We start from the raw sequence: 21976 nt of genomic DNA on the forward strand, positions 1-21976 counted from the left end.
GATAGTGCAGAAAACTTAGAGCTACTGAGATGCACTGGGTGGAAGATGTAAAGAGTAACTCACTAAAGATAGTCAAATAATGAACAGAGTAATGAAGACTCTTCGTCCCACCTTTCACTCAGTCCTAACTACGGTATCTCATATCAAGCGCGATCACCTCCAGTGACACAGGGCTCAGTGTCTCCTCTGCATATTTGGGAACGTACCGCCAGCCTACCCTTGACCCAGTATAAGCTGGATTGACTCTGCCAGAGGGTGTTCTTCCTAAAGCGAGGTCCTGGCCACATCCATGAAGGACTTGCAGGAGAGCTGAACGGGTCCAGTCACCATGACCCCAAGCGGGCGGTGGAAGAGAAGGTCGAGGTTCTGAGAGGCAGAGGGCGAGGCCCTGCAGAGCGGGTGCGGCGTGTCCACGGCCTTCCCCGCAGGACAGGGGCGGGGATGGGTCCCGGTGCGGGTGCACCACGCAGCCCGCTGGGAGCTGACAGCTGGGTCCATGTGATGGGCGCCCACTAGCGCCCAGGCCACACTAGTGGCCCCCTTGCATGTTCCCCTGCCCACCTCAGGTCAGGCAGAGCTGCTAGCAGAGAGAGGAGTCGTCTGCGTCTGCGAGAGGAGAGAGGGGCACATCCCTCCCCAGCTCGCAGACGTTCCCAGGGCCACTTCCAACTGCCACCGGAGTAGCAGCACCTGGAGCGCGAGCCACCGTGATGGTGTCCCCAGCCACTGCCACTGTCCCGTGGGTGGAACAGAAACCGGCGCCTGCCTCTTAGCTGGAGAAGTCTGAAGGCAAAGGCTGGCTTGAGCCTCCATGGCTGGGTGAGAGAGGGCGGCTTTGCCAACAGCCTGCACTGGGACGGCTGCCTGCACTGGGGCGGCTGCCCGCCCGGCCCGGGGCCAAGCAGAGGCCTCCGGAGGGAGCTGCACGAGTCGCTGCCTGTGGGGCCCGAGATCCAAGTGCAGGGCAAAGGGAAGGCGGCAGAGCGGGCAGGGAGGGGCGAGATGGAAGCCTTCGGCCCTGGCCAGAGTGCGTCGTCCTTGTCAGGGGAAGGGGCAGTGCACAGGTCCCCAGACGGTCTCCTGAGGCCCCCCGGGTGCACTCTGGGTGGAGAACGCTAGGACCCGCCCCGGCAGGGTCCACCAGCGGCCAGAGGGCAGCACAAGGAGCCTGGCTAGGGGAAAAGAAGCTTGCCTTTTTCTCTCCTGTCGGATCCCTGCGCTCTCCCACCTCCCTTTTCCATCCCCCGGTGAGCGGGACTGCGGGGAGGTAAGGGGCGAAGCGCAGGAGGGGTGGAGCCAGGAGAGTAAAAGAACAGAGCAGGCCTCTGAGGCCAGCACGGCCGGGGCGAGGGAAGCCCTGTGTTAGGGGCGGGAAGACAGTTCGTCTAGGTTTTGATCAGACCAGACCGGCCTGAGCTCTTTAAGGGCCAGAAGTGACAGGCACGCTCCATCGCGCCTCCTCGAGATGCTGTCAGGGAGTGAGGGAGAGAAAGAGCTGACAGAGCGCCCAAGGCAGTGGCGTGAGAAGCAGAAGCCTCTTCTTCACGGCGCTCCCCTGAGGCCGCCTGTGCCCTACACTGCTGGATGGGGGCCAGAGAATTAAGTAACCTCTGTTGGAAGCCTGCTGTGTAGGCTGCTAGGTAGGCCCTGAGATGTAAATGATGGGTAAATCCAGGTCGCACACAGCACAGGCCCACACCCAAGAAGCCGGCCCTGGGAGTCATGGAAGACGGACGAAATGTGACAGAAACAAGACAGTTCCTTTGAAAGCATTACTTACAAATCTTGATATCCAGTGGTTTTCTTGCTCTTCCCTGGATTTTCTTAAAAGTAGAACGGAAGAGGGAAGGACAAGTTTATGTTGTCTGAAAGTAGAAAGTTCTGGTTTCATTGGATCAGATTACTTGAAGGTTTCTTGGGACTTTGATTGAAGATGGTAAACAGGTGTTTTCAAGTTTTTATAATAAGGTTTAGGCCAGGTTTTCTGAAATAGTTTCATAGGAATTTTTAAATGTTGAAAGTATTATCTCAGGAAAATACGATTGAGTTTAAACTTTAGTCTATTTTCCAGGAAAACTGAGAAATCTAGTTGCCTGGTTTACTCCAATATTGGTTGTTTAGAATAATTTATCATTTTTAGCAGGAGAGGCAGAAGTCTAACTCAGGCCTAGCGTTCCCTTTCTGAGTAACATGATGTAGGGCACGGAATGGATTTCTTCCTCTGCCTAATTATTCAAGGATAAGCCTTGTGATCTAAGAACGAACGACATGCTCTTGTATCCACGGTAAGGGGATTAACGGTCTCGTGCCTGTTAAACAGCAGCCCAGCTCCTGTTTAGTCCTTTGATTTCCAGAAACAAGAGCCCGATCCTTCCCACCCTAGTTGGCCCTGTCTGGCGCCACTGATGAGGAGTGGCAGTGGAGCCAGTTCTGAGACAGTTACCTTCAGACCAGGGCTCCCCACACTTGAGGGATGGGAGTGGCCCTTTCTACCCTTTTAGTGATTTGCTGACAGGAGCGACTGTATATGTGTAAATACTACAGCTTTGCGAAGCAGTCGGACAAAATTGTTATTCCAGTGAATACAAAGAGTTCCATCAGACCCATCTATATTTACAGATCTTGAAAGTGTAGGTTTGCTGTTTAGCTGTGCTGATGCCATTTCAGTCATTTACTTATTTATTATTTTTATTGAGGTATAATGGACAGATCCCGTTGTATTAGTTGCGGGTGTACGGCACAATGATTTGATATTTGTGTGTATTGTGAAATGATCACCTCAGTAAGTCTAGTTAACATCCGTCACCGTGCATCGTGATGTAATCTTTTTTCTTGTGAGGAGAACTTTGTAAGATTTAGGCATTTCAGTTTATTCATTACATCAAAACATACTTTGAAAGACACGTTTAGTTCAGTAAGTGCTGTCGGCTGATTAATGTTTCATTTTGTGCAAATCTTAGAGGACATTCAGTGTGGTCACATTTAGAAGAAAGGGCGTGGAAGAAGTCACGCTGGTTGGACATAATCTATCACTGGAAGGAATCTGCGTCTTTTGGTCGCCAAGTAAATTATCTACCGAAACCCGTAAAATCACTCTTCGTGGTACTCCCTTTAGCACCCACTTTCCTTACATGTACACTTCCTCTTGGCTACCTCTATCTGCACTATATTCAGGAGTCTTCTTACACTAGAGAGTTGTCTGTGTTATGTTGTCTGAATATTTGTGATTGGGGAAACAAAGTTTTAGGGAAGTAATCTCCCTCCTTTCCTTCCTCCCTTTTCTGTTATTGCCGTGCTGGCCCAATTTACTTTCTCAGTTACTCTCTCTTGGAGTAATGTAGAAACAGTGAGTAAAAACAGTGGAGCTCATTACTCCGTTCTGTTAGTTCATTCATCCACCTATTCACATCACAGTCACTGAGCGCCCACACGGGCCACACTTCAGGAATACAGGGCCGCACAGGGCAGGGTGGACTTGGGCCTTGGCCTCGTGGCCCAGGGCCCAGAGAGGTCTTGTGTTGCAGATGGACAGAGTGTTTGATAGGCTCCCAGGGAACGCTCAGCTGATAAAATTGAAAACGGTGCTCAAAGCTTGGAGACTATGAAGCTCTACTGTGGGTAGAAATTAGAGCCCCTCCTGACAAAGACTGTGGACAAACCACGTGGAATCCAGAAGCCCTGTGCCCTCCCCTCTGTCCTGGGTCTGTTCTCCGACGGAGCATGGAGCCTCGTGGGCAGATCCGGGCATCTCGGGAGTTTTGGCTCCCACTTTGGTTTTAATCTTCTGGTGAGCTCACACTGTGACCTTGATCTTCAAGCGTCTTAATAGCACTAAACTCCTAGACCCGGCACTTACGGGCAGGGTCGTGCAATCTAAATGCCCCTGCAGTAGAACGCTTTTCCTAACCCTCCCTAACCATAGCGGCTAATCCTTGTTAGCTCTCGGTAAACATCTGTGAGTGAATGCTCGACGTCCTGGCTCTTAAACCAGGGCCCCGTCTACTGGGCTGCAGTGGACACAAGCAGACGGTGTCCCACCCACCATTTCTCCCTCGTGTTGCACCTGAGTCCCCTGGGCGGATACTCCCACGGTGAAGGTGGCGGGAATGGCCACAGTAGAAGGAGCTCCCGGCCGCCTGCATTTTATCTCTTGTTGGACCTCAGTGTCTTACTCTTGAGGTAGCCAGGACATCCGTTAATTTCCCAAAGGGTCATCCAGACAAGGAGGAAGCCCCAGCCCACGGGGGTGTCTCCATCGTCCTCTGCAGCCTCTGCCTTGCAGCTGGCTCCAGAAGCAGGGCTGTGCTTTCCCCTGGCCCTTTCCCCACAAGCTCGCTACTTTGGGAAGTGGGTTTACTCATTACCAGTTCAACCGCCTGGATCGGAACAAAATGTAAACACGTCTCTGTAGTTCTGTTTCTGTAGTTGATATTTGTAGAGCAGAAGCTTACTGTTTTGTGTGCTTAAAACCTTTGACTTACTTTTCCTGGCTAAACCATCATGTAGGAGGGATACTTACTGCTCTTCTACTGAGGAAGACCCTAAGCAGTTAACCGTACCCTCACTGACACACGGAGGTCTCAAGCCCTTTCTGGTAACTCACGCAGAGTGCAGTGCCTTGTCTCATGTCTAGCAAATGGCAGGGAGTAAACTTCAGAATAAAAGCTTGATTTATAGAGTTTCAGCCCAGGTTGTTTTGTATGTAACAGTAACTGTCTCCATTGAAAATGTTGAGTTTAATATTTTCAGCCAGCAATTTTAATGTTTTGGACATCTTTATTTCTAAGTAGATAACATATTTTCCTGTTATTTGCTGAGGTGCTGTGTTAAAGCCTGAGTTGCCACCCAGTGGAAACACGGAATGAAGGACTTGAATTCGTAGTAAGGGATAGCGGGTTCCATGGTGATGGGGACAGAGGAAGCGCTTGGGCCACAGTGTGTCGATGCAGCTTGTGTGCATCCCTCCTCCTGCCTTGGTTTCTTCACAGCACATCTCCCCACCTGTCAGTGTGTGTACATTTATTTAAATGTTTACCTTCTGTCTCTGCCCCCTTAGAAAGCGTGCTCCATGGGAGGGAGAAGGGGCTTTGCTATGTTTACAGCTCATTCTCTGACCCTCTAAAGGGGAAACCTTGAAATTCATGTTTGAACAGTATTTGAAGTGGCTTTAGATGGAAAGAACAATACAGGCTAAGTGTCCAAATGACCATTTACTTGGTTTCCGGCCCCCTGTATTATGCTAGCAATATTACTTTGTATATATATATTTTTTGATTTATATAAACGGCTTGTGCTACCCATAATATGCCACTTCCCATCTTTTTCATTTGACAGTGTATTTTTGAGATATACCTGTTTAAAAAAAATGTGTAACTCTAGATCGGTAGTTCCCAACTGGGGGTGATTTTTGTCCTTCAGCGAGTGTTTGGCAGTGGCTGGAGACATGTGTGATTGTTTTTACTGGAGGAGGTCCTGATGATATCGAGTCCACAGAGGCCGGGTTTGCTTCTAAACATCCTGCAACGCACAGGGCATCCACATCATAGAATTATCTGGCCCAGACCGAACAGTGCAGAAACCCTGGGCTCTTTCTTTCCTTTAATCTGTGGAATAGTAGTCCCTTGATAGCAATACCATATTTACTTTATCCCTTCCCCTGTTGGTGGACATTTAGGTTCTTCCAATGCTCTGCTCTGACAAAGGGGGCTGCGAAGAACATCCTCACCAGTGTGTGTGTGTGTGTGTGTGTGTGTGTGTGTGTGTGTGTGTGTGTCTGTGTCTGTGTGTGTGTGTGTCTGTGTGTGTGTGTGTGTGTGTCTGTGTGTGTGTAAGAGTGTTTCTGGTGGCCGCACTGCGTTCTAGGAAACACTTCCAAATGCCGCTTCAGAAGGGCTGGACCTGTCGAAACCCACAGCACTGCCTGGGATTCCAGTTCTCTGCATCATTTCCAGCATTTGATATTTTTTAACTTTTCAATTTTTGCGAGACTGAAGATGATAAATGAGTAGCTCATTTTAAAAAACCGCATTGTCTGATTGTTAATAAGGCCCAAAACATGAGTCATTCGCACCCCACAGCATTCTGCAAAGTGGGGGATATGTTTTTGCCAAGCACACACCACTTCATTTTGTTCCTCTCTGTGTCTTTGAAAAAGGCACATTTTGGGAGACCGGGCGTGATGTTTCTGCCAGTAGAGGGCACTGTCCCTCAGTGGCTCTCCACCAGTGTCATTGTGCACCGCGCGCCCCGCCCCTCGCCCCCCAAACATCTGGCAGGGCCTGGAGACGCGTTGTATGTTTACAATATGGATTATCTACTGGCACCTAGAGGACAGAGACCAGGGATTTTGCTAAAACCCTACAATGCAGAGGTCTGCACCCCACAAACAAGACTTGTCTGGCCCCAACAGAGCCAGGGTGGAGAAACCATCATGTGGATGAAATCCTAATGTTTGAATCTTTGAAAGAAAGACCATGACAATCTCTAGGATAATGAAGCTATTTTAGTATTATTTAAAATAAGAACCACCTTTAAACCGTATGAAGTGGGCAGTAGGGGAGACGCACGCCTTCCTGAGAAGAGTCTTCTCAGGGGCAAAGGCAGCAAGGGTGGGAGGGCAGGAGGGAGTGCAGGCCTGGACGTCAGCGGTGCTTCTTCGGGGCGGGCTCTGCAGGTAGGAGAGGTGGCTCTGGGGCTTGGCAGCTCCTGGCTGGAGTGGAGGGAGCTGGCCTGGCGGTCCGTGCCAGTGACTCAGGCAGGGGTAGGGCAGGGGTCAGCTGGGTAAAAGAAATGTGGGTTTGAGTGTCAGGAGGAGGTGGCCTTGGCTCTCAGGACTCAAGGGGGACGTCAGGCTGCAGGAGGCCCAGGCCCGGGAGTGGTGATCCGCTCCCATCTCTGCAGCGAGGCTCTGTGACTGTGCCCTGGGCCGGTGGTGGGGTTGGGGGTGGGGGTGGGGGTGGGGGTGGGGATGAGGGTGGGGGGGTGGGGGTTGGGGGGTTGCGGGTGGGGGTGTGGCGGTGGGGGTGTGTGGGACGGGCCTCACAGCAGGGTGGGCGTCAGGCAGGGCTGCTGTCAGGCCGGGGGCTCAGTGTCCTCTTCACGGAGGCGGTTGCACCGGGAGCAGATGGTTCTTCTCAGAGGCCTCGGCCTGGGCACAAAGGCAGGGACCACTCCATTCCTCAACACGGGCCGGAAGGCCGACAGCCTGGGCTCGGGGCTCTCAGACCTCAGAGGCCCGTCGAGCCGCCTTTGTCCTTGCTCGCGTCGGCTGAGGGCCCTCAGCGCGGTCTCCTTGGCACAGGGTTCCGGGGACTCCTGGCTGGGCGGACACGTGGACAAGCTGCTTAGGCTTTCAACGGGGGCGGTACGGACGCCCACCAGGCTCTGCGTGTGGCAGGAGAGGCGGGCGTTCCACCGGGACCTCATCGTGAAACCGTTGCCACGGCCGGAAAACCCCAGCCTCGAGAAGGTGCGGAGGGGCGGCCCTCTGGGAAGGCGCCTCCAGGCCTGGAGCACCAAGGACCCGCGGACCGGGTAGTACTTCCAGCTGCGCAGGATGGCGGGGAGCGGCCTGCTGCGGAACCAGAGCCCGCGATCCCGGCGGTGGCGGCGGCGGCGGTGGCACAGGATTTGGCACCCGGCCTGGCCCATCGGGAGGCAGGTGCCGCGGGCGGGCCCGGTGCATGGGAACCGTGGGGACTGGCGCTTCCGGGCGTGGGCTGGCTGCGTGGCCTTGGCCGTGCCCAGGTACCTGCTCAGGTAGCTGCCCATGCTCGCGGGTCAGTGGGGTCGGACCTTCGACGGGCTTTGGCTTCTGGGCGGCCCCGAAGTCTGTAGACGTCAAGCTTACGACGCTGAGGCGACCGTTGGCATTGGGGTGGGGGATGGTTCGCGGGGCGTTGGAACCTCTGGGCACGAGGTCCTGCGCGCGCCAGGCCGGGGCCTCTCGGACTCACTCGGGGCCTCGCGGACTCACTCGGGGCCTCGCGGACTCACTCGGGGCCTCTCGGACTCACTCGGTGCCTCGCGGAGCCCCTCGGGGCCTTGCGGGGCGCCCCTGTGTTCTGAGCATAGGGGATACTTCAGCTCCCACTGGTGGCCCAGGCGCTTGGCTCTGGGTGGCGGGGGAGCCTTCCACTTTTTGCCCTTGACATTTAAAGGGAGGAAATATAATAATTTGTACCAGGTCCTGAAAATTGACTGAAGGGCACTCTCTTTCATTACTGTAAAAATGGACAAAATGCACTTGAATGCTCCTTTAAGGGAAAAGAGCGAAGTTACTTGTTGTTCTACAGAGGCTGTGTGTTTCTTCTAGAATGGTTGCTAATGTCACTTTGTGTAATTTTATTCTTAAGGACCTGGTGAAAGCCTTTCGGGACTTATTTTTTAACCTGGACAGCACTGATTCCATGTGGACTCTCCTAAAGGTTTCAGTCCTCATCCATTCACAGATAGATAGTGTTCTCTCTCAACACTAATAAGATTTCTCGTCTTTCATTTCTACTGATAATGAATAGTTGAAAATTTCCTGCTTCCAAAACAAACTTTGCAAGGGCTGTTGGGTAACTGATTACAGTGCTGAGGTTTGGAGGTCTGTTCACGGTGGTGTGAATCAATCTCTTGTGAAAATTTTCCTCAAAAGCACACGCAGAAGGGACCTATTCGGCCAGCTCCATGGCTGGCATGGGAGACGGAAAGTAGAAGCCTGCAGTGAATCCAAAAGCGGTCAACAGATTCTGTCCACATGTGACAGGTGGATGGTTGAATGGTGAGGACACTAAACAGAGTTTAATGAGGAAGCCCCAGAAGGTTTCTGAGGTCAGAGAGAGGCCACATGTTTTGGGATGCCACGGTGTGGTCAGCTGGTGAGTGTGGGGGATGAGATCCCTAACACTGTCCGCTCACTGATGAATTCCTGTTGTTATTCTTGTTTTGGTCCGATTCCTTATTTAAGAATGATCCCCAGGTATATGATTTTGAAAACAGAGAAATTCCAATGGTATAATTTTCTTTTTCTTTTTCTTTATATTTTTCCTTATTAGTCATCCATCTGTACACATCAGTGTATCCACCATTTTGTTCGCTCGCTCCATGAGTAATAATCATTCTAACCGGCAGCATTCCTTGAGAACTTAGTTTACTTTTCAAGCTGGGACCCTCTTAATCACTTTGCTCACATCAGCTCATTTAGCCCTCACAACAACCCTTTGAGGAAGGTGGCATGGGTATTCCCATTCTCATGAGGTGGATGAGAAAACTGAGGCGCAGAGACGTTACGTGGCCTACTCAAGATGTCAAGTCAGCAAGGGGCAGGGGTCAGGTTTGAACCCAGGCAGTCTGACTGCAGAATCCACCATCTCTGCCAGTGCGTAGGGTTGCTTATCCCAGGATCCTCTGAGGGCAGGCCCCGTGCTGGGTGCTGGGGATGCAGTGCAGCTAAAACCAGGCTTATCCTTGCCCTTGGGGAGCTTATAGTAGTGGAATTTGTTGCATATTAATGAACCAAATGCAAGTGTGTAATCTTGACAAGCATTACAGGGAGGAGAAGTACGTAGGGGCTTTGGCCTCACGAGGGGCCGCAGGAACTGGCATTTGTGTGAGGTCTAAAGCAGGAGTAAAAGTGAACCAGGGGATGAAAGGAAAGAGGGTGGAGGGACCAGCACATGCAAAGGCTTATTATAGGAAAGAACTTGGGGAGAGTGAAGGGTGGAAGGAGGGCAAGGTGCCTGGAAGTGGAGCAGTGGGGAGGACTATGGTGCATGATGAGCTTCGGGCGGAAGGAAGGGTCAGGCCAAAGAATGTGTGGGCTGTGTTGAGGAGTTTTGATGTTTTATTTATATATATATATATATATATATATATATATATATATTTATTTATTTAAATTAATGGATCCATTTATTTATTTATTTTTGGCTGCGTTGGGTCTTTGTTGCTGTGCACGGGCTTTTCTCTAGTTGCAGCGAGCGGGGGCTACTCTGCGTTGCTGCGCACGGGCTTCTCATTGCGGTGGCTTCTCGTTGCAGAACACGGGCTCTAGGCATGCCGGCTTCCGTAGTTGTGGCACGCGGGCTCTAGAACGCAGGCTCAGTAGTTGTGGCACGCGGGCTCAGTAGTTGCGGCTCACGGGCTCTAGAGCGCAGCCTCAGTAGTTGTGGCGCCCGGGCTTAGCTGCTCCATGGCACGTGGGGTCTTCCCGGACCAGGGCTCGAACCCATGTCCCCTGCATTGCCAGGCGGGCTGCTAACCACTGCACCATCAGGGAAGTCGTTGATATTATCTGTAAAGCGACGAGGAGTTTCGTGGAAGGAGTGTCATGACAGAATTTGTGTTTACAAGACACTTTGGCCACAGTGTGGAAGACAGAGAGTCCAGGCGCCTGGAGTCGAGAGGAGGACCCAGTTGGGCAGCAGGTGGAGTAGTGCAGGTGGGAGATGATAGCTATTTGGAGTATGGTGTATTGGTGGATAGAGGGGGCAGGGAAGGGATTTCAGAGCCACGGGGATGGGCTGAGAAGGAAGAGAGGACAACGGGTCAAGGATAAGCTTTTGTTTCTAATTATGCAACTGGATGCATGATGGCCCATTTATGAGTCAGGGAACCAAGAACCAACAAGAAAACCATGGCTTGCTTATCCCAGGATCCTCTGAGGGCAGGCCCCGTGCTGGGTGCTGGGGATGCAGTGCAGCTAAAACCAGGCTTATCCTTGCCCTTGGGAAGCTATAATAGTGGAATTTGTTGCATATTAATGAACGAAATACAAGACTGTGCTCTGGGTCGGTGGTGGGGGTTGGGGTGGGGGGGGGTGCAGGTGGAGGTGAGGGGGATCGGGTTGGTGGTGGGGGTTGGGGGGGGCCTCACAGCAGGGTGAGCAGTAGGCAGGGCTGCTGTCTGGCAGGGGCTCTGTTTCCTCTTCTCGGAGGCGGTTGTACCGGGAGCAGATGCTTCTTCTCAGAGGCCCCAGCCTGGACACAAAGGCAGGGAGCACTCCATTTCTCAACACGGGCCGGAAGGCCGACAGCCTGGGCTCGGGGCTCTCAGACCTCAGAGGCCCGTCGAGCCGCCTTTGTCCTTGCTCGCGTCGGCTGAGGGCCCTCAGCGCGGTCTCCTTGGCACAGGGTTCCGGGGACTCCTGGCTGGGCGGACACGTGGACAAGCTGCTTAGGCTTTCAACGGGGGCGGTACGGACGCCCACCAGGCTCTGCGTGTGGCAGGAGAGGCGGGCGTTCCACCGGGACCTCATCGTGAAACCGTTGCCACGGCCGGGAATCCCCATCCCCAAGAAGGTGCGGAGGGGCGGCCAACTGGGAAGGCGCTTCCAGGCCTGGGGCACCAAGGACCCGCGGACCGGGTAGTCCTTCCAGCTGCGCAGGGCTGCGGGCAGCGGCCTGCTGTGGAACCAGAGCCCGCTGTCTTAGCGGCGGCGTCCCAGGATTTGGCACCCGTCCCGACCCATCGGGAGACAGGTGCCGCGGGTGGGCCCGGTCCATGGGAACCATAGGGACTGGCGCTTCCGGGCGTGGGCTGGCTGCGTAGCCTTGGCCGTGCCCAGGTACCTGCTCAGGTAGCTGCCCATGCTCGCGGGTCGGCGGGGTCGGACCTTCGACGGGCTTTGGCTTCTGGGCGGCCCCGAAGTCTGTAGACGCGAAGCTTAACGGCGCTGAGGCGACCGTTGGCATCGGGTGTGGGACGGCTGTTGGGGTGTCAGAACCTCTGGGCACGAGGTCCTGCGCGGGTCAGGCCAGCGCCCCGCGGACTCAGGGCCTCTCGGAGTCACTCGGGGCCTCTTGGAGTCACTCGGGGCCTCGTGGACTCACTTGGGGCCTCGCTCGGGGCCTCGCGGGGCGCCCCTGTATTCTGAGCATAGGGGATCCTTCAGCTCCCACTGCTGGCCCAGGCGCTTGGCTCTGGGTGGCGGGGGAGCCCTCCACTTTTTGCCCTTGACATTTAAAGGGAGAAAATATAATAATTTGTACCAGGTCCTGAAAATTACAGAAAATTGACTGAGGGGCACTCTCTTTCATTATTGTAAAAATGAACAAAATGCACTTGAATGAATGCTCCTTTAAGGAAAAAGAGGGAATTTACTTGTATTTTTACAGAGGCTGTGTGTTTCTTCTAGAATGGTTGCTAATGTCAGTTTTTGCAATTTTGCTTGTAAGGATATGGTGAAAGCCGTTCAGGATTTATGTTTTAGCTCTGACAACGTTGGTTTGTTTTGGGTTCTTCTCTTATTTTTCTACGTTCATACATTTCATACATTCATATATAGACTGTCTAACTGAACACTATTGCCATTTCTTTCTTGTCACTTCTACTGGTGATCCACGTATACAGACTAGAGTGAGGCCCATTTCCAACTTATAGTTGGGAGCAGGTACCCGCAAAAACAGTGTCCAAAGCCTGCTGGTAAATGTTACAGCACTTCAGTCTGGAGGTCTGTTGTTGGGCCAACCCCTGTTACTGGAGTAGGAGAGGGGTGGAAACAGTGGCCAACAGAGGAAGCAAGTCCTCGATCAACAGATTTGTCTGGTTCTGAGAGGTGGAAGGCTGAATGAAGAGGACACTGAGAAGATCCTGATGAGGAAACACAAAAGCATTTTGTGTCAGAGAGAGAGGCCAAGAGTTGAAGAAACAGGGATGCTGTCAGCTAACAGGTGATGAAGAATGAGATACCTAATGCCCTCTACTGAGCCATTCCCTTTGTTTCTTTTTTGGTAGATTCCTTGTTTTAGGAATGATCCCCAAGTCTATGATTTTGAAATAAAGGAAATTTCCTATATTATTTTCTTCTTAGTAGGACATTTCTTCACCTCTTAAGATGGTAATAACACCAGAGTGGAATGTCTAATGCAATTTGGTATTATTCACTCATAATGTACTTTTTTTCTTCTCATCATCTGCAGAATTTCCCACGTCCTACTTTGCAGTGTAACCCAGTGGGTGTCATTCTGGTTTGTGGTTACCAGTCCTTCAAGGAATCACACCCTTCCTGCTGTTGAGGTACAGCCAGCCATAAGGTAATCACCGCTAAATATGCCTTCCACTGGTGAATCAAGTTATTGATTAATTCAGCTGTTTTCATAGATTTTGAAGACTTCTCTCTCTGGTTCCAAGTGATTTATTTATTAAGATGCCAAAGGTTTCATTTTGTTATCTTGGAATAGAGATTAGTATAGATCAGTGGTTCTCATCCAGGGGCAGTTTTGCCTCCAGGAAACATTAGGCAATGTCTGGAGACGTTGTTGTACAGTGCTGGTGACGGAGTAGGCAGAAGTTAGGGACGCCAGTTAACATCCTCCTGTGCTCAGGATAGCACTTCACAACAAAGAACTATTCAACCCCAAATATCCATTGTGCTGTGGCTGAGAAGCCCTGGTTTATACATTAGCTAAGAAGGTTTAGTACTGTCTTCTTTTGGCGAGAACACCTTATACGGCACTATTGTGTGATGGTTCATCATGTGCCTTCTCGAGCCCAAATGCTTATGTGTTTTTTGGGTTTTTTTTTAGGGGAGTATAGTTGCTTTACAATGTTGTGTTAGTTTCTGCTGTACAGCAAAGTGAAAGTCTTTACCTTTAAAAGATAATTTTTTGAAAAAAAGGTAAAAGCATGACTTTCATACAAATTAAAAATGAATGCTATCAAAGATTTTATTATCTTATTAGTTAATGAGGGAACTAGTAAGATGTTAAAACCAGTTTAAAGGAGACTTCAAGGCAGCTTGCAAATGCAGGAATTGAAGAATGGTCATGTTTATTTATTAAAAGATACACCAGTCTATCCATTGACGGTGCTCCACCAGACACAATTCACCTTGATTTTCTGTGGACAAGAATCATTTACATTGTATCAGTTTTCTCCAGCTTACACATATGCAAAATAACTCAAAAACAATAAAAGGTGGAAACTGTCCAGAAAGGTAGATTTGCAGGACTCTCAGTCATATTTTTTGCCCTTTTGAAGTTTTACCCATTTTTTCCTGACAGTTCCCCATCTCCTCTCCTTGGGATTATAACAAACTTTCAGAAGTGAAATGTATTCTTTTCTGCCCAGAAGCAGAGGAAGCAGTTTGTTTTTATTTCAATTAATATGCACTTTATGTGTGTCAAAACTTCATATCCCACACATGATTGGTGTTGGGCAAAGGTGTATTGGAAGAATGAGTTCACAAATAAAACTATTTCCTGAAAAAGAATGAAACAAAGTTCACTCTTCTTACAAAGGATTTATTTACAAGTTACTGAAATGCATATTTTTTCTCGTTACCAAAGAGAAATATCTAGTGAAAGAACTCATCTGCTCTTTGTAAAATATCAGTGTTTAAGATAATGAGTGTATAATCAAATGCCAAATGTTTTTGTGTGAATAATCATCTGTTTCCCTTGCTGAAGCAAAGGCATTGAGGCTCTATACCCATGGGGAATGATTTAACAAGGGTTTCTTTGTTTTGTTTTTTTTAATAAATAAATAAATTTATTTTGGCTGCGTTGGGTCTTCGTTGCTGTGCGCAGGCTTTCTCTAGTTGCGGCGAGCGGGGGCTGCTCTTCGTTGCGGTGCGCGGGCTTCTCATTGCGGTGGCTTCTGTTGTTGGGGAGCACGGGCTGTAGGCGCACAGGCTTCAGTAGTTGTGGCTCGCAGGCTGTAGAGCGCAGGCTCAGTAGCTGTGGCACACGGACTTAGTTGCTCCGTGACATGTGGGATCTTCCCAGACCAGGGCTTGAACCCGTGTCCCCTGCATTGGCAGGCAGATTCTTAACCACTGCGCCACCAGGGAAGCCCTAACAAGGTTTGAGCTAAATTGTTTCTGTGCTTTTGCCAGTAAGAATACTGCTAAGAGCCACTACTTAGGGAGTAAGAATTAGGAATATTGTATTTCATGAGAAAAGGGATTTTTATTCAAGCCCTGTGATGAGGGAGGGCTACAAGGAAAATGAAGGCACTGTGGTTAAAGCAGGCTTCAGTTAATGTGAGGAGGAGGAGTGAGTGTTTACGGTGAAGGTCGAAAATCTAGATGAATATGTTCACAACACAATGTCTGTTTCAAAGGCCCTAGTAGGAAGGGCTATTGAGGGGGTGAGAATGGCCAATAGAATGGGAATTTATGTCCGGGAATGGATAGGGCTCATCAGGATTGTATGAAAATAAAGGAAACAGTACCAAGAGGGAAGGATAGAGTGAAAAGAAAGGAGATGGTACCTAGAAGGCAGGTAGTAGGAATTTCAAGGCTGAAGAGCCTATGTGGTTGGGCAAAATAATGCTAGTTCCGCCTAATGCTTGCATAATATTTTCTGGTTCACAAGGCATGTTCTGATGCATCTGTGGCATTTAGTATCAGCACCAATCATTTGTGAGCTGTTATTATTATCCCTGCTTTATAAATGAGGAAATTGAGGCTCAGGGAGATTAACTGATTTGCTCAGGTCACCTAGAAAAATAAAGAGTGACAACTTGAACGGAGGCATGCCGCCAGCACATGCAGTGATTTTTTTTTTTTTTTCCTCCCGGTCTGCTAGAGTATCCACACCTATGGAATTAGGTGAGGGGATGACAGACCAGTTCTAAGATGTCTGCTTTTGATCTGTTTTGAGGGCCTGGCCTTATTCAAGGCCAATCTTGGCTAGAAGATATCCATGGTGATTGACGCCTCTTGGGGATTTCAGTGGTAGGTGGAGATATAGTTTGTACTAAACTAGAACCTCTTATCAGCCTGAGTGCTAACCAACCAGGTAGACAGAATGAGAATGCAGAGCAACTTTTCACTTTAGTCTGTTATACCTTGGTAGTGGGGTTCGTTATTTTGTGGGAAGCTTTTTGTTACCGTGTTAGCAAAATTAGGTTACGAAAAAAGAAGACATTCCGTAGTTTGACAAAAATTGCATGGAAATTATCCCCTGCTGCAGATTCCCTGGCTGGGATTCTCCTTCCCATTTATGAATAATCAGGCCTCCCCACAGATTTTCATTTGCTAAAGGAGGTCTTTCCTGATACCCCGGTGCTGGTCTGCAGAGATTCTCCAGCTTTTACTCTCAGGTTCAGGATCAGTAGTCACCAGCCACATGTGGCTCTCAAGCACTTGAAATGTAGTTAGTCCAAGGTTAGATATGCTCTAAGTGTAAAGTACACACCAAATTTCAGCGACTGAGCACAAAATAAAATGTGAACCAACTTAAAATTGATTACATGTTGAAATTATATTTTCTTGGATATAGTGGGCAAAATATATATATATATTTTTAAGTATTTATTTATTTGGCTGTACTGGGTCTTAGTTGCGGCACAGGGGAGCTTTAGTTGCAGCATGTGGGATCTTTAGTTGCGGCATGTGGGATCCAGTGCCCTGACCAGGGATCGAACCTGGGTCCCCTACATTGGAAGCTCAGAGTCGTAACCACTGGACCACCGGGAAGTCCCAAAATATATGTTATTAAAATTAATTTTCCCTGTTACTATTTACTTTTTTTTTTAAACGCAGCTCCTAGAAAATGTGACATCACACGTAAGGTTCACATTATATTCTGGTTTCAGTGCTGTTCTAGAGGTTGTTGAAGTCAGCTTGCCTAGTGTGAATTCAGTAAAGGCCACACAGTATGTCCAAGAAATCTCCTCATCTAATTTGCAAATTCCAGTTAGAAATATAGTTTCAGTCAAATAAGTTTTTGCTACCAACCCCTCCCTAACTGCCACCAACCCCTCCCCCTCCCAAGTGCCACTACCACCAAAAATACAGATTTTCCCTGGGAAAAGTAATGCATTTACCTTCATATTTTTCTAGACTTTTGGACTCCTAACGCACCATTTACTTTAGTCATATGGAACTACTTGCAGCTGATGCAACAAATCATACTACATACCATGTCTCCAATTCCTATGCTCGCTGCACACTTTGGTCTAAAGAACTCCTACTTGTCCCTCAAAGCACAGCTCAAAAGTTGCCTTCTTAGGAAAGCAGCTCTGACATTTTACTATTGTGTACTTACCCCTCTGCTGTGCTCCCACTGTGCCCATATTTACCCCTTGCACTGTGATTGCACTGTGATTGTGGAGGGACTGATGGGCCACTCTTCTAGACTGTAAGCTTCTTGGGTATTTTTATTTCATTTTGTATCTCCAGTACCTAGCACAGGATCTGGTACTTAGTAAGTTTCCAGCAAATGTTTGTTGAATTGAATGAAAAAAAAAAAAAAGATCAAATTGATGGATTTGCAGCTGCTCCTGGCTTCGTGTTCTCTTTTCTCCTGCTGGTTTTGTTTTTTCTTCTCATATTTATCACCCACTTTTTGCATATTATTTTATCTTTTCAGGCTGTTGGTATTTTTGTAAGGCACCTTAAATAGAGTTCTGTCATTTTAATCTAGATGCTGCCTCTCAGGAAATAAAACATGGTGGGCAGAGCTCAAAGCTCAAGACTTCCAGTTACTTCTAGGACATTATCAACAGTGGAGGGCAGTAGTACATAGAGAAGCATCTTTCTGGCAACAAGCACTGCCACTTATAGACAGAAAACCACAGCATGATGGTCCTCATCACACTGTCTGTTCAACCTGAAGTCTCCTGCTAGGGGGATGCTCTGTTTATAGAGATAGTTATAATCATGGATAGTTATAATCATGGGGAGATAGGGTTATACCTTCTGTTTCTAATGTTTCTTCTGTCTTGTTTCATTTGTTTTTAATCATCATTGTATTTTAGAATGATTAGGAACCGGATCAACAATGCCTTCTTTTTGAATGACCAGACTCTGGAATTTTTAAGAATTCCTTCCACTCTTGCACCACCTACTGGCCCATCTGTGCCCGTCTGGATTATTATATTTGGTGTGATGTTTTGCATCATCATAGTGGCAAGCATGCTATTGATTTTGTCAGGAATCTGGCAACATAGAAGGTAAGATATTTAAAGGGAGTGATTTAAAGAACATTTTCTTGTTTACTCATGACTTGGAAAAACAAGGAGAGGATTTTCCCCTAGCTGAAGAAAATGTGTTATATCTGAAATTGAAAAAATTGGTGATTTTTCAAAATATCACTTATGTTTTTGGAGACTTTTTGGAGTCTGTGTCCCTAGGTTAACTATGAGTCCTTCCATTACTATCTTTCTTTCTATTCTATACCATGTGAATGTTTTATATCTAGAATTGGTTTTAATATCTGGGTTATGATTTTGTAAGCTGGATATACAGAGCTAAGCAGACTTTTTGGGTAGGCAGAGTTAATCTTTGCTAGTCATCCACCTCCAACGACTAGTAGTTCCGTAGTCCTTTTCATGCCTCCTCACCTTGGCCTGCCTCTTCCAGTGCCTGCAGCTGCCATCTTGTTCTACACACTTTTGCAGTGTTTTATATTCCCTCCCTTTGATGGTTGCTCTCCCTCTAGTGCCTATGATTTTATATAGACCCGTGTTCTTCACAGTGGCCTTTGAATCAACTTCCTGCATCAAAATTGCCTGGAACACTTGTTTAAAATATAGGTTCCTTTGCCCTACCACAGACCCACTAAAGTCGATTCTCTGAAGGAGATGCATTCTTTTAATTGAAGTTTGTTGATGTACAATTGAAGAAAATATGTTTTAATGAATATCTAGGCTATTCTAATTCACCTAGTTTCACAGCTTCCAATTTAAGTACTTACATTTAGATTCCCACTCCTGGAGTTCATTTAGCTGGATTCTGGGGCACATGCAAACTTTGATGTCTATAAATTATTGGTATTAGAGAGTTTCAGACCAGTGGGAGAGTTATTTAGGTAGAGAGGAGACAAGATTTCTTAGCACAATGAAAGGAGAAAATAATTTTGTTTACAAGCACCTCTGATCCAGAGGGGCAGTGGAGAGAGTCCTCAACTCTTCTGTAGACACTCTGATGTGCCTAAACCTTCCCTTCTGATACCAAGGAAGAGGAATTTTGGTAAGTGGGAATCACAGGCACACACATTGGTTTTCAAAAGTGTTGGTGCCCACACGGGACATGCAGGTTGTGTTTGGCCAAGTGTGTGTTTGACGAAATGTTTTTCCTGAGACTTTCTACTTTCCATATGGTTCACCCTGGTTATTAACAGAAGGTAATCATTTTAATTTGGGGCTTTATAATTTTTTTCACAAATGGTAAGTGAAATGCTATGGAATAAATGTGATTTACGTGTAGTGCCCAAATTAAGCTCAAAGATTAAGATCAAGTTGTACTTGCTTGATTTTCTTGCTCTTGGCATGACACATAATGCTGAGAGGCTTGGTATAAATTATTAATCTGTTTTATTTTGTTTTTCAGAATATTAAGAAATATTCTCTTGCAGTACTTGAATAACTATGTTTAATAGTTTTAAGTTTTATTTTAATCCTGAAATGCTATGATTCTATGGTTTCCAACAATTGTAACCTTTGTGAATTTACACCATCTCCTTCGTTCCCAATTTCCTCACTAGTACACTATGGTGAAGGAGGTAGAAGAATGGGCTCTGGAGATAGACTGCTTGGATTCCAAGTATTTATTGCCTAGACTCTGCTCTTGTATGTAATCCATGAACTGTGTGGATATCAGGAAATACAGGCAATGAGTCAGGGAAACCCAGCTCAAGAAGATAAGGTTGTGGTGCTAGAGTCAAGTTGGTTAAATTTTTCTTTACTGTCTGTGCATAGATAACTTTGCTCAAGTGACAGTGAGGTATGTTAGAAAGAATTAATTTGCTGAGATCAAAAGTGTTAATAGAGTTCTTGAAGTAGTGCCTGGCATTACTGCTGTTAGCTGTTATTTTATTATCCTGCCAGTTGCTGTTCTTTCAGCTCGTTCGTTAGTCTGGGATCAGCTATCTCTTCCTTCTGAGCAGATTCTGCAGTAGTATAATAACTGAGTGTGTAGCATCATAATCTGTTGCCCGGGAGAAGGGAGGCTGTTGTCACAACCTTGCCTTCACAAATTTAGTTCATGTTCAAACCAGGAAACAGATGGACAATTCTCCTGTGTCAACCTGGAGAGCATCAATAACTAGCAAATAGACTCAGGACAGTTATGACAATCTTCTGAAGAGAAATTGATTTGTTGGGTTTTCCATTTGATACAGAAAAAATTTGGTGGGTTTTTCTTGGGCAAAGTATTGCTTCAAAGGTGGGGAGAGGGTGCAGTTCGAAGTGGGGAGAGCCCTGATCATTGTGATGAAAGCGTTTTCTAATTGTGGAAAAAAATGGGAGTTGCCCCTGAAAGTCTTTAGTGGTGAGGAAGACAAAGATTTGTTCAAGAATCCAATTCATACATTAGATAATAATGAACATAGTTTGTGTAGTACAAAATCTTAAACCTAGAAGACGAGGAGGGACCACAGGGTCATCTGAATCACCATTCTGCTTCTGCAGAGAAGAGTGCCAGTGTCCTCTAAGACATGTGCATCTTTATACTTACTACTGAAGAAATTTCTCAAGTAAAGCTTTAACTATTCTGGTAGCTGTGTCAATAACAGCATTCCACTGACTGTTCAGAACTGCTGGGTGGAAAGTATGCAGTCACTGGTGGCCCAAACTAGGTGAACTCAAATACTAGTTATACCCTTTAGCTGAGTGACCTTGGTTGCGTCATGTAGTTTCTGTGGGTCTGTTTCTCCATCTGTTATGGGGAGATAATGTCTCACAGGACTTCCATGAGGATTGGGTGAGAAAATGTGTATAAAGTACCTAGGTTATAGTATGTACTAAATAAACGGTAATTATTATTATGCAAGATGAGCTTAACCCATTTCTGTGATTAAGGGATGCTGGAAAAAGATCTCTTTTCCATCCAGATATTGCCACCATACTGCAGAAAATTTTCCAGTTCAGTGGCTTATTGCTTGAGATTTTATTAGTTAACGAACACCTATTTTAAAAGGCAAGTGATCTTATTAGGCCTGCTGTTTACTATAATAGTGGTGGACTGACTAATCAGCTCTCTAAAAAAAGAAAAAGATACCCTGATTTGTAGCATTTGCTGACTTCCTATCCAGTCTGAAGTTTCTGAATGTTTGAGTCACCTCCAGCAAGCCTGTACCAGCCAGTTTCAACTCGCCATTACAACTGCCGCCTCTTCGTGAAATAATTCGAGGAGGTTGCTTCTCTATTACCATCTAGTTGAGAACAGCAGTTAGAAGAATTGAGAGATTTGTTGAAGGCAAAAAATTGGAAAAGTGATTTTTTTTTTCTTTTGGGGAACAGCTAGGGAGTTGGGTATGTGGGAAGACAACCAAGATTAACTGCATATACTTGACAGTGATGTCTGTACTAGATCTGTGTCTAGCCCCAGCCTGGAAGTGGATATTTTAGCTCTCTGGTCAGCTTTATAGTAATGGTGATGATGGTGATGATGTGATGTGTGTTTTAGTTGAAAGAGCACTGGATCAGTACTCCTAGTTCGGGGTTCCAGTCTCATGCCCTGGCATTTTTTAGCTGAATGGCCTTGATCCAGTCAAGGTCATATATGGAAAATGAGGATAATATTTTCTTAAATAGTTACGATGATGGGAAGACAAAATTGGAGAATACACACAAGTGCTTCATACACTGGGGAGTGCTGTATCAATGTAAAGAAACATCATCATCAAAAAGCAGTTACAAAGTGCTAATTCTATGTAACCTGGCACGTTGTGCTATAACAGAAGAGTCACAGAGAGCACAATTTCAGACTTGTGTGTATATAGTAGAATTGATTCATGACTCCTGCATATAAATAGACTGTGATAATGTTATTTTCTTAGGAAGGAATCTTAAACAATGATCTGTATCCATCTCTCCAGAAGCCAAGGCCCAGAGAGGTAAAAATATCTTATTCCTTTATTGACCATCCATTATGTGATAGGAGCTCTAGAATGTATTATGGAAGAGACATACATAGATAACATGGGTGGTCCTTGCCTATAAGGTGATGATAATCTTGTAGTTGTAACAAAGCCAGGTCAAGGACTCAGGACACTGAACCCTAGCTAGTGCTAGCAGTTGAGCAGAGTCACTAGTAAATTCA

The 21976-nt window shown here is 47.2% G+C and overlaps 1 protein-coding gene across 1 annotated transcript in view; it reads left to right on the plus strand.

Annotated features, from left to right (window-relative positions):
* LOC137217908 (collectrin-like) overlaps positions 1–21976 on the plus strand; it is a 38715-nt gene that overhangs the window by 8530 nt on the left and 8209 nt on the right. Inside the window, exons 4-5 of the mRNA XM_067724901.1 lie at positions 12906–13019; positions 17692–17886. Coding sequence (XP_067581002.1) covers positions 12906–13019; positions 17692–17886 — 309 coding nt within the window. The remainder of the gene's footprint in view (positions 1–12905; positions 13020–17691; positions 17887–21976) is intronic.

Source organism: Pseudorca crassidens, chromosome Y (assembly GCF_039906515.1).
Source record: "Pseudorca crassidens isolate mPseCra1 chromosome Y, mPseCra1.hap1, whole genome shotgun sequence".
NCBI classification, from domain to species: domain Eukaryota; kingdom Metazoa; phylum Chordata; class Mammalia; order Artiodactyla; family Delphinidae; genus Pseudorca; species Pseudorca crassidens.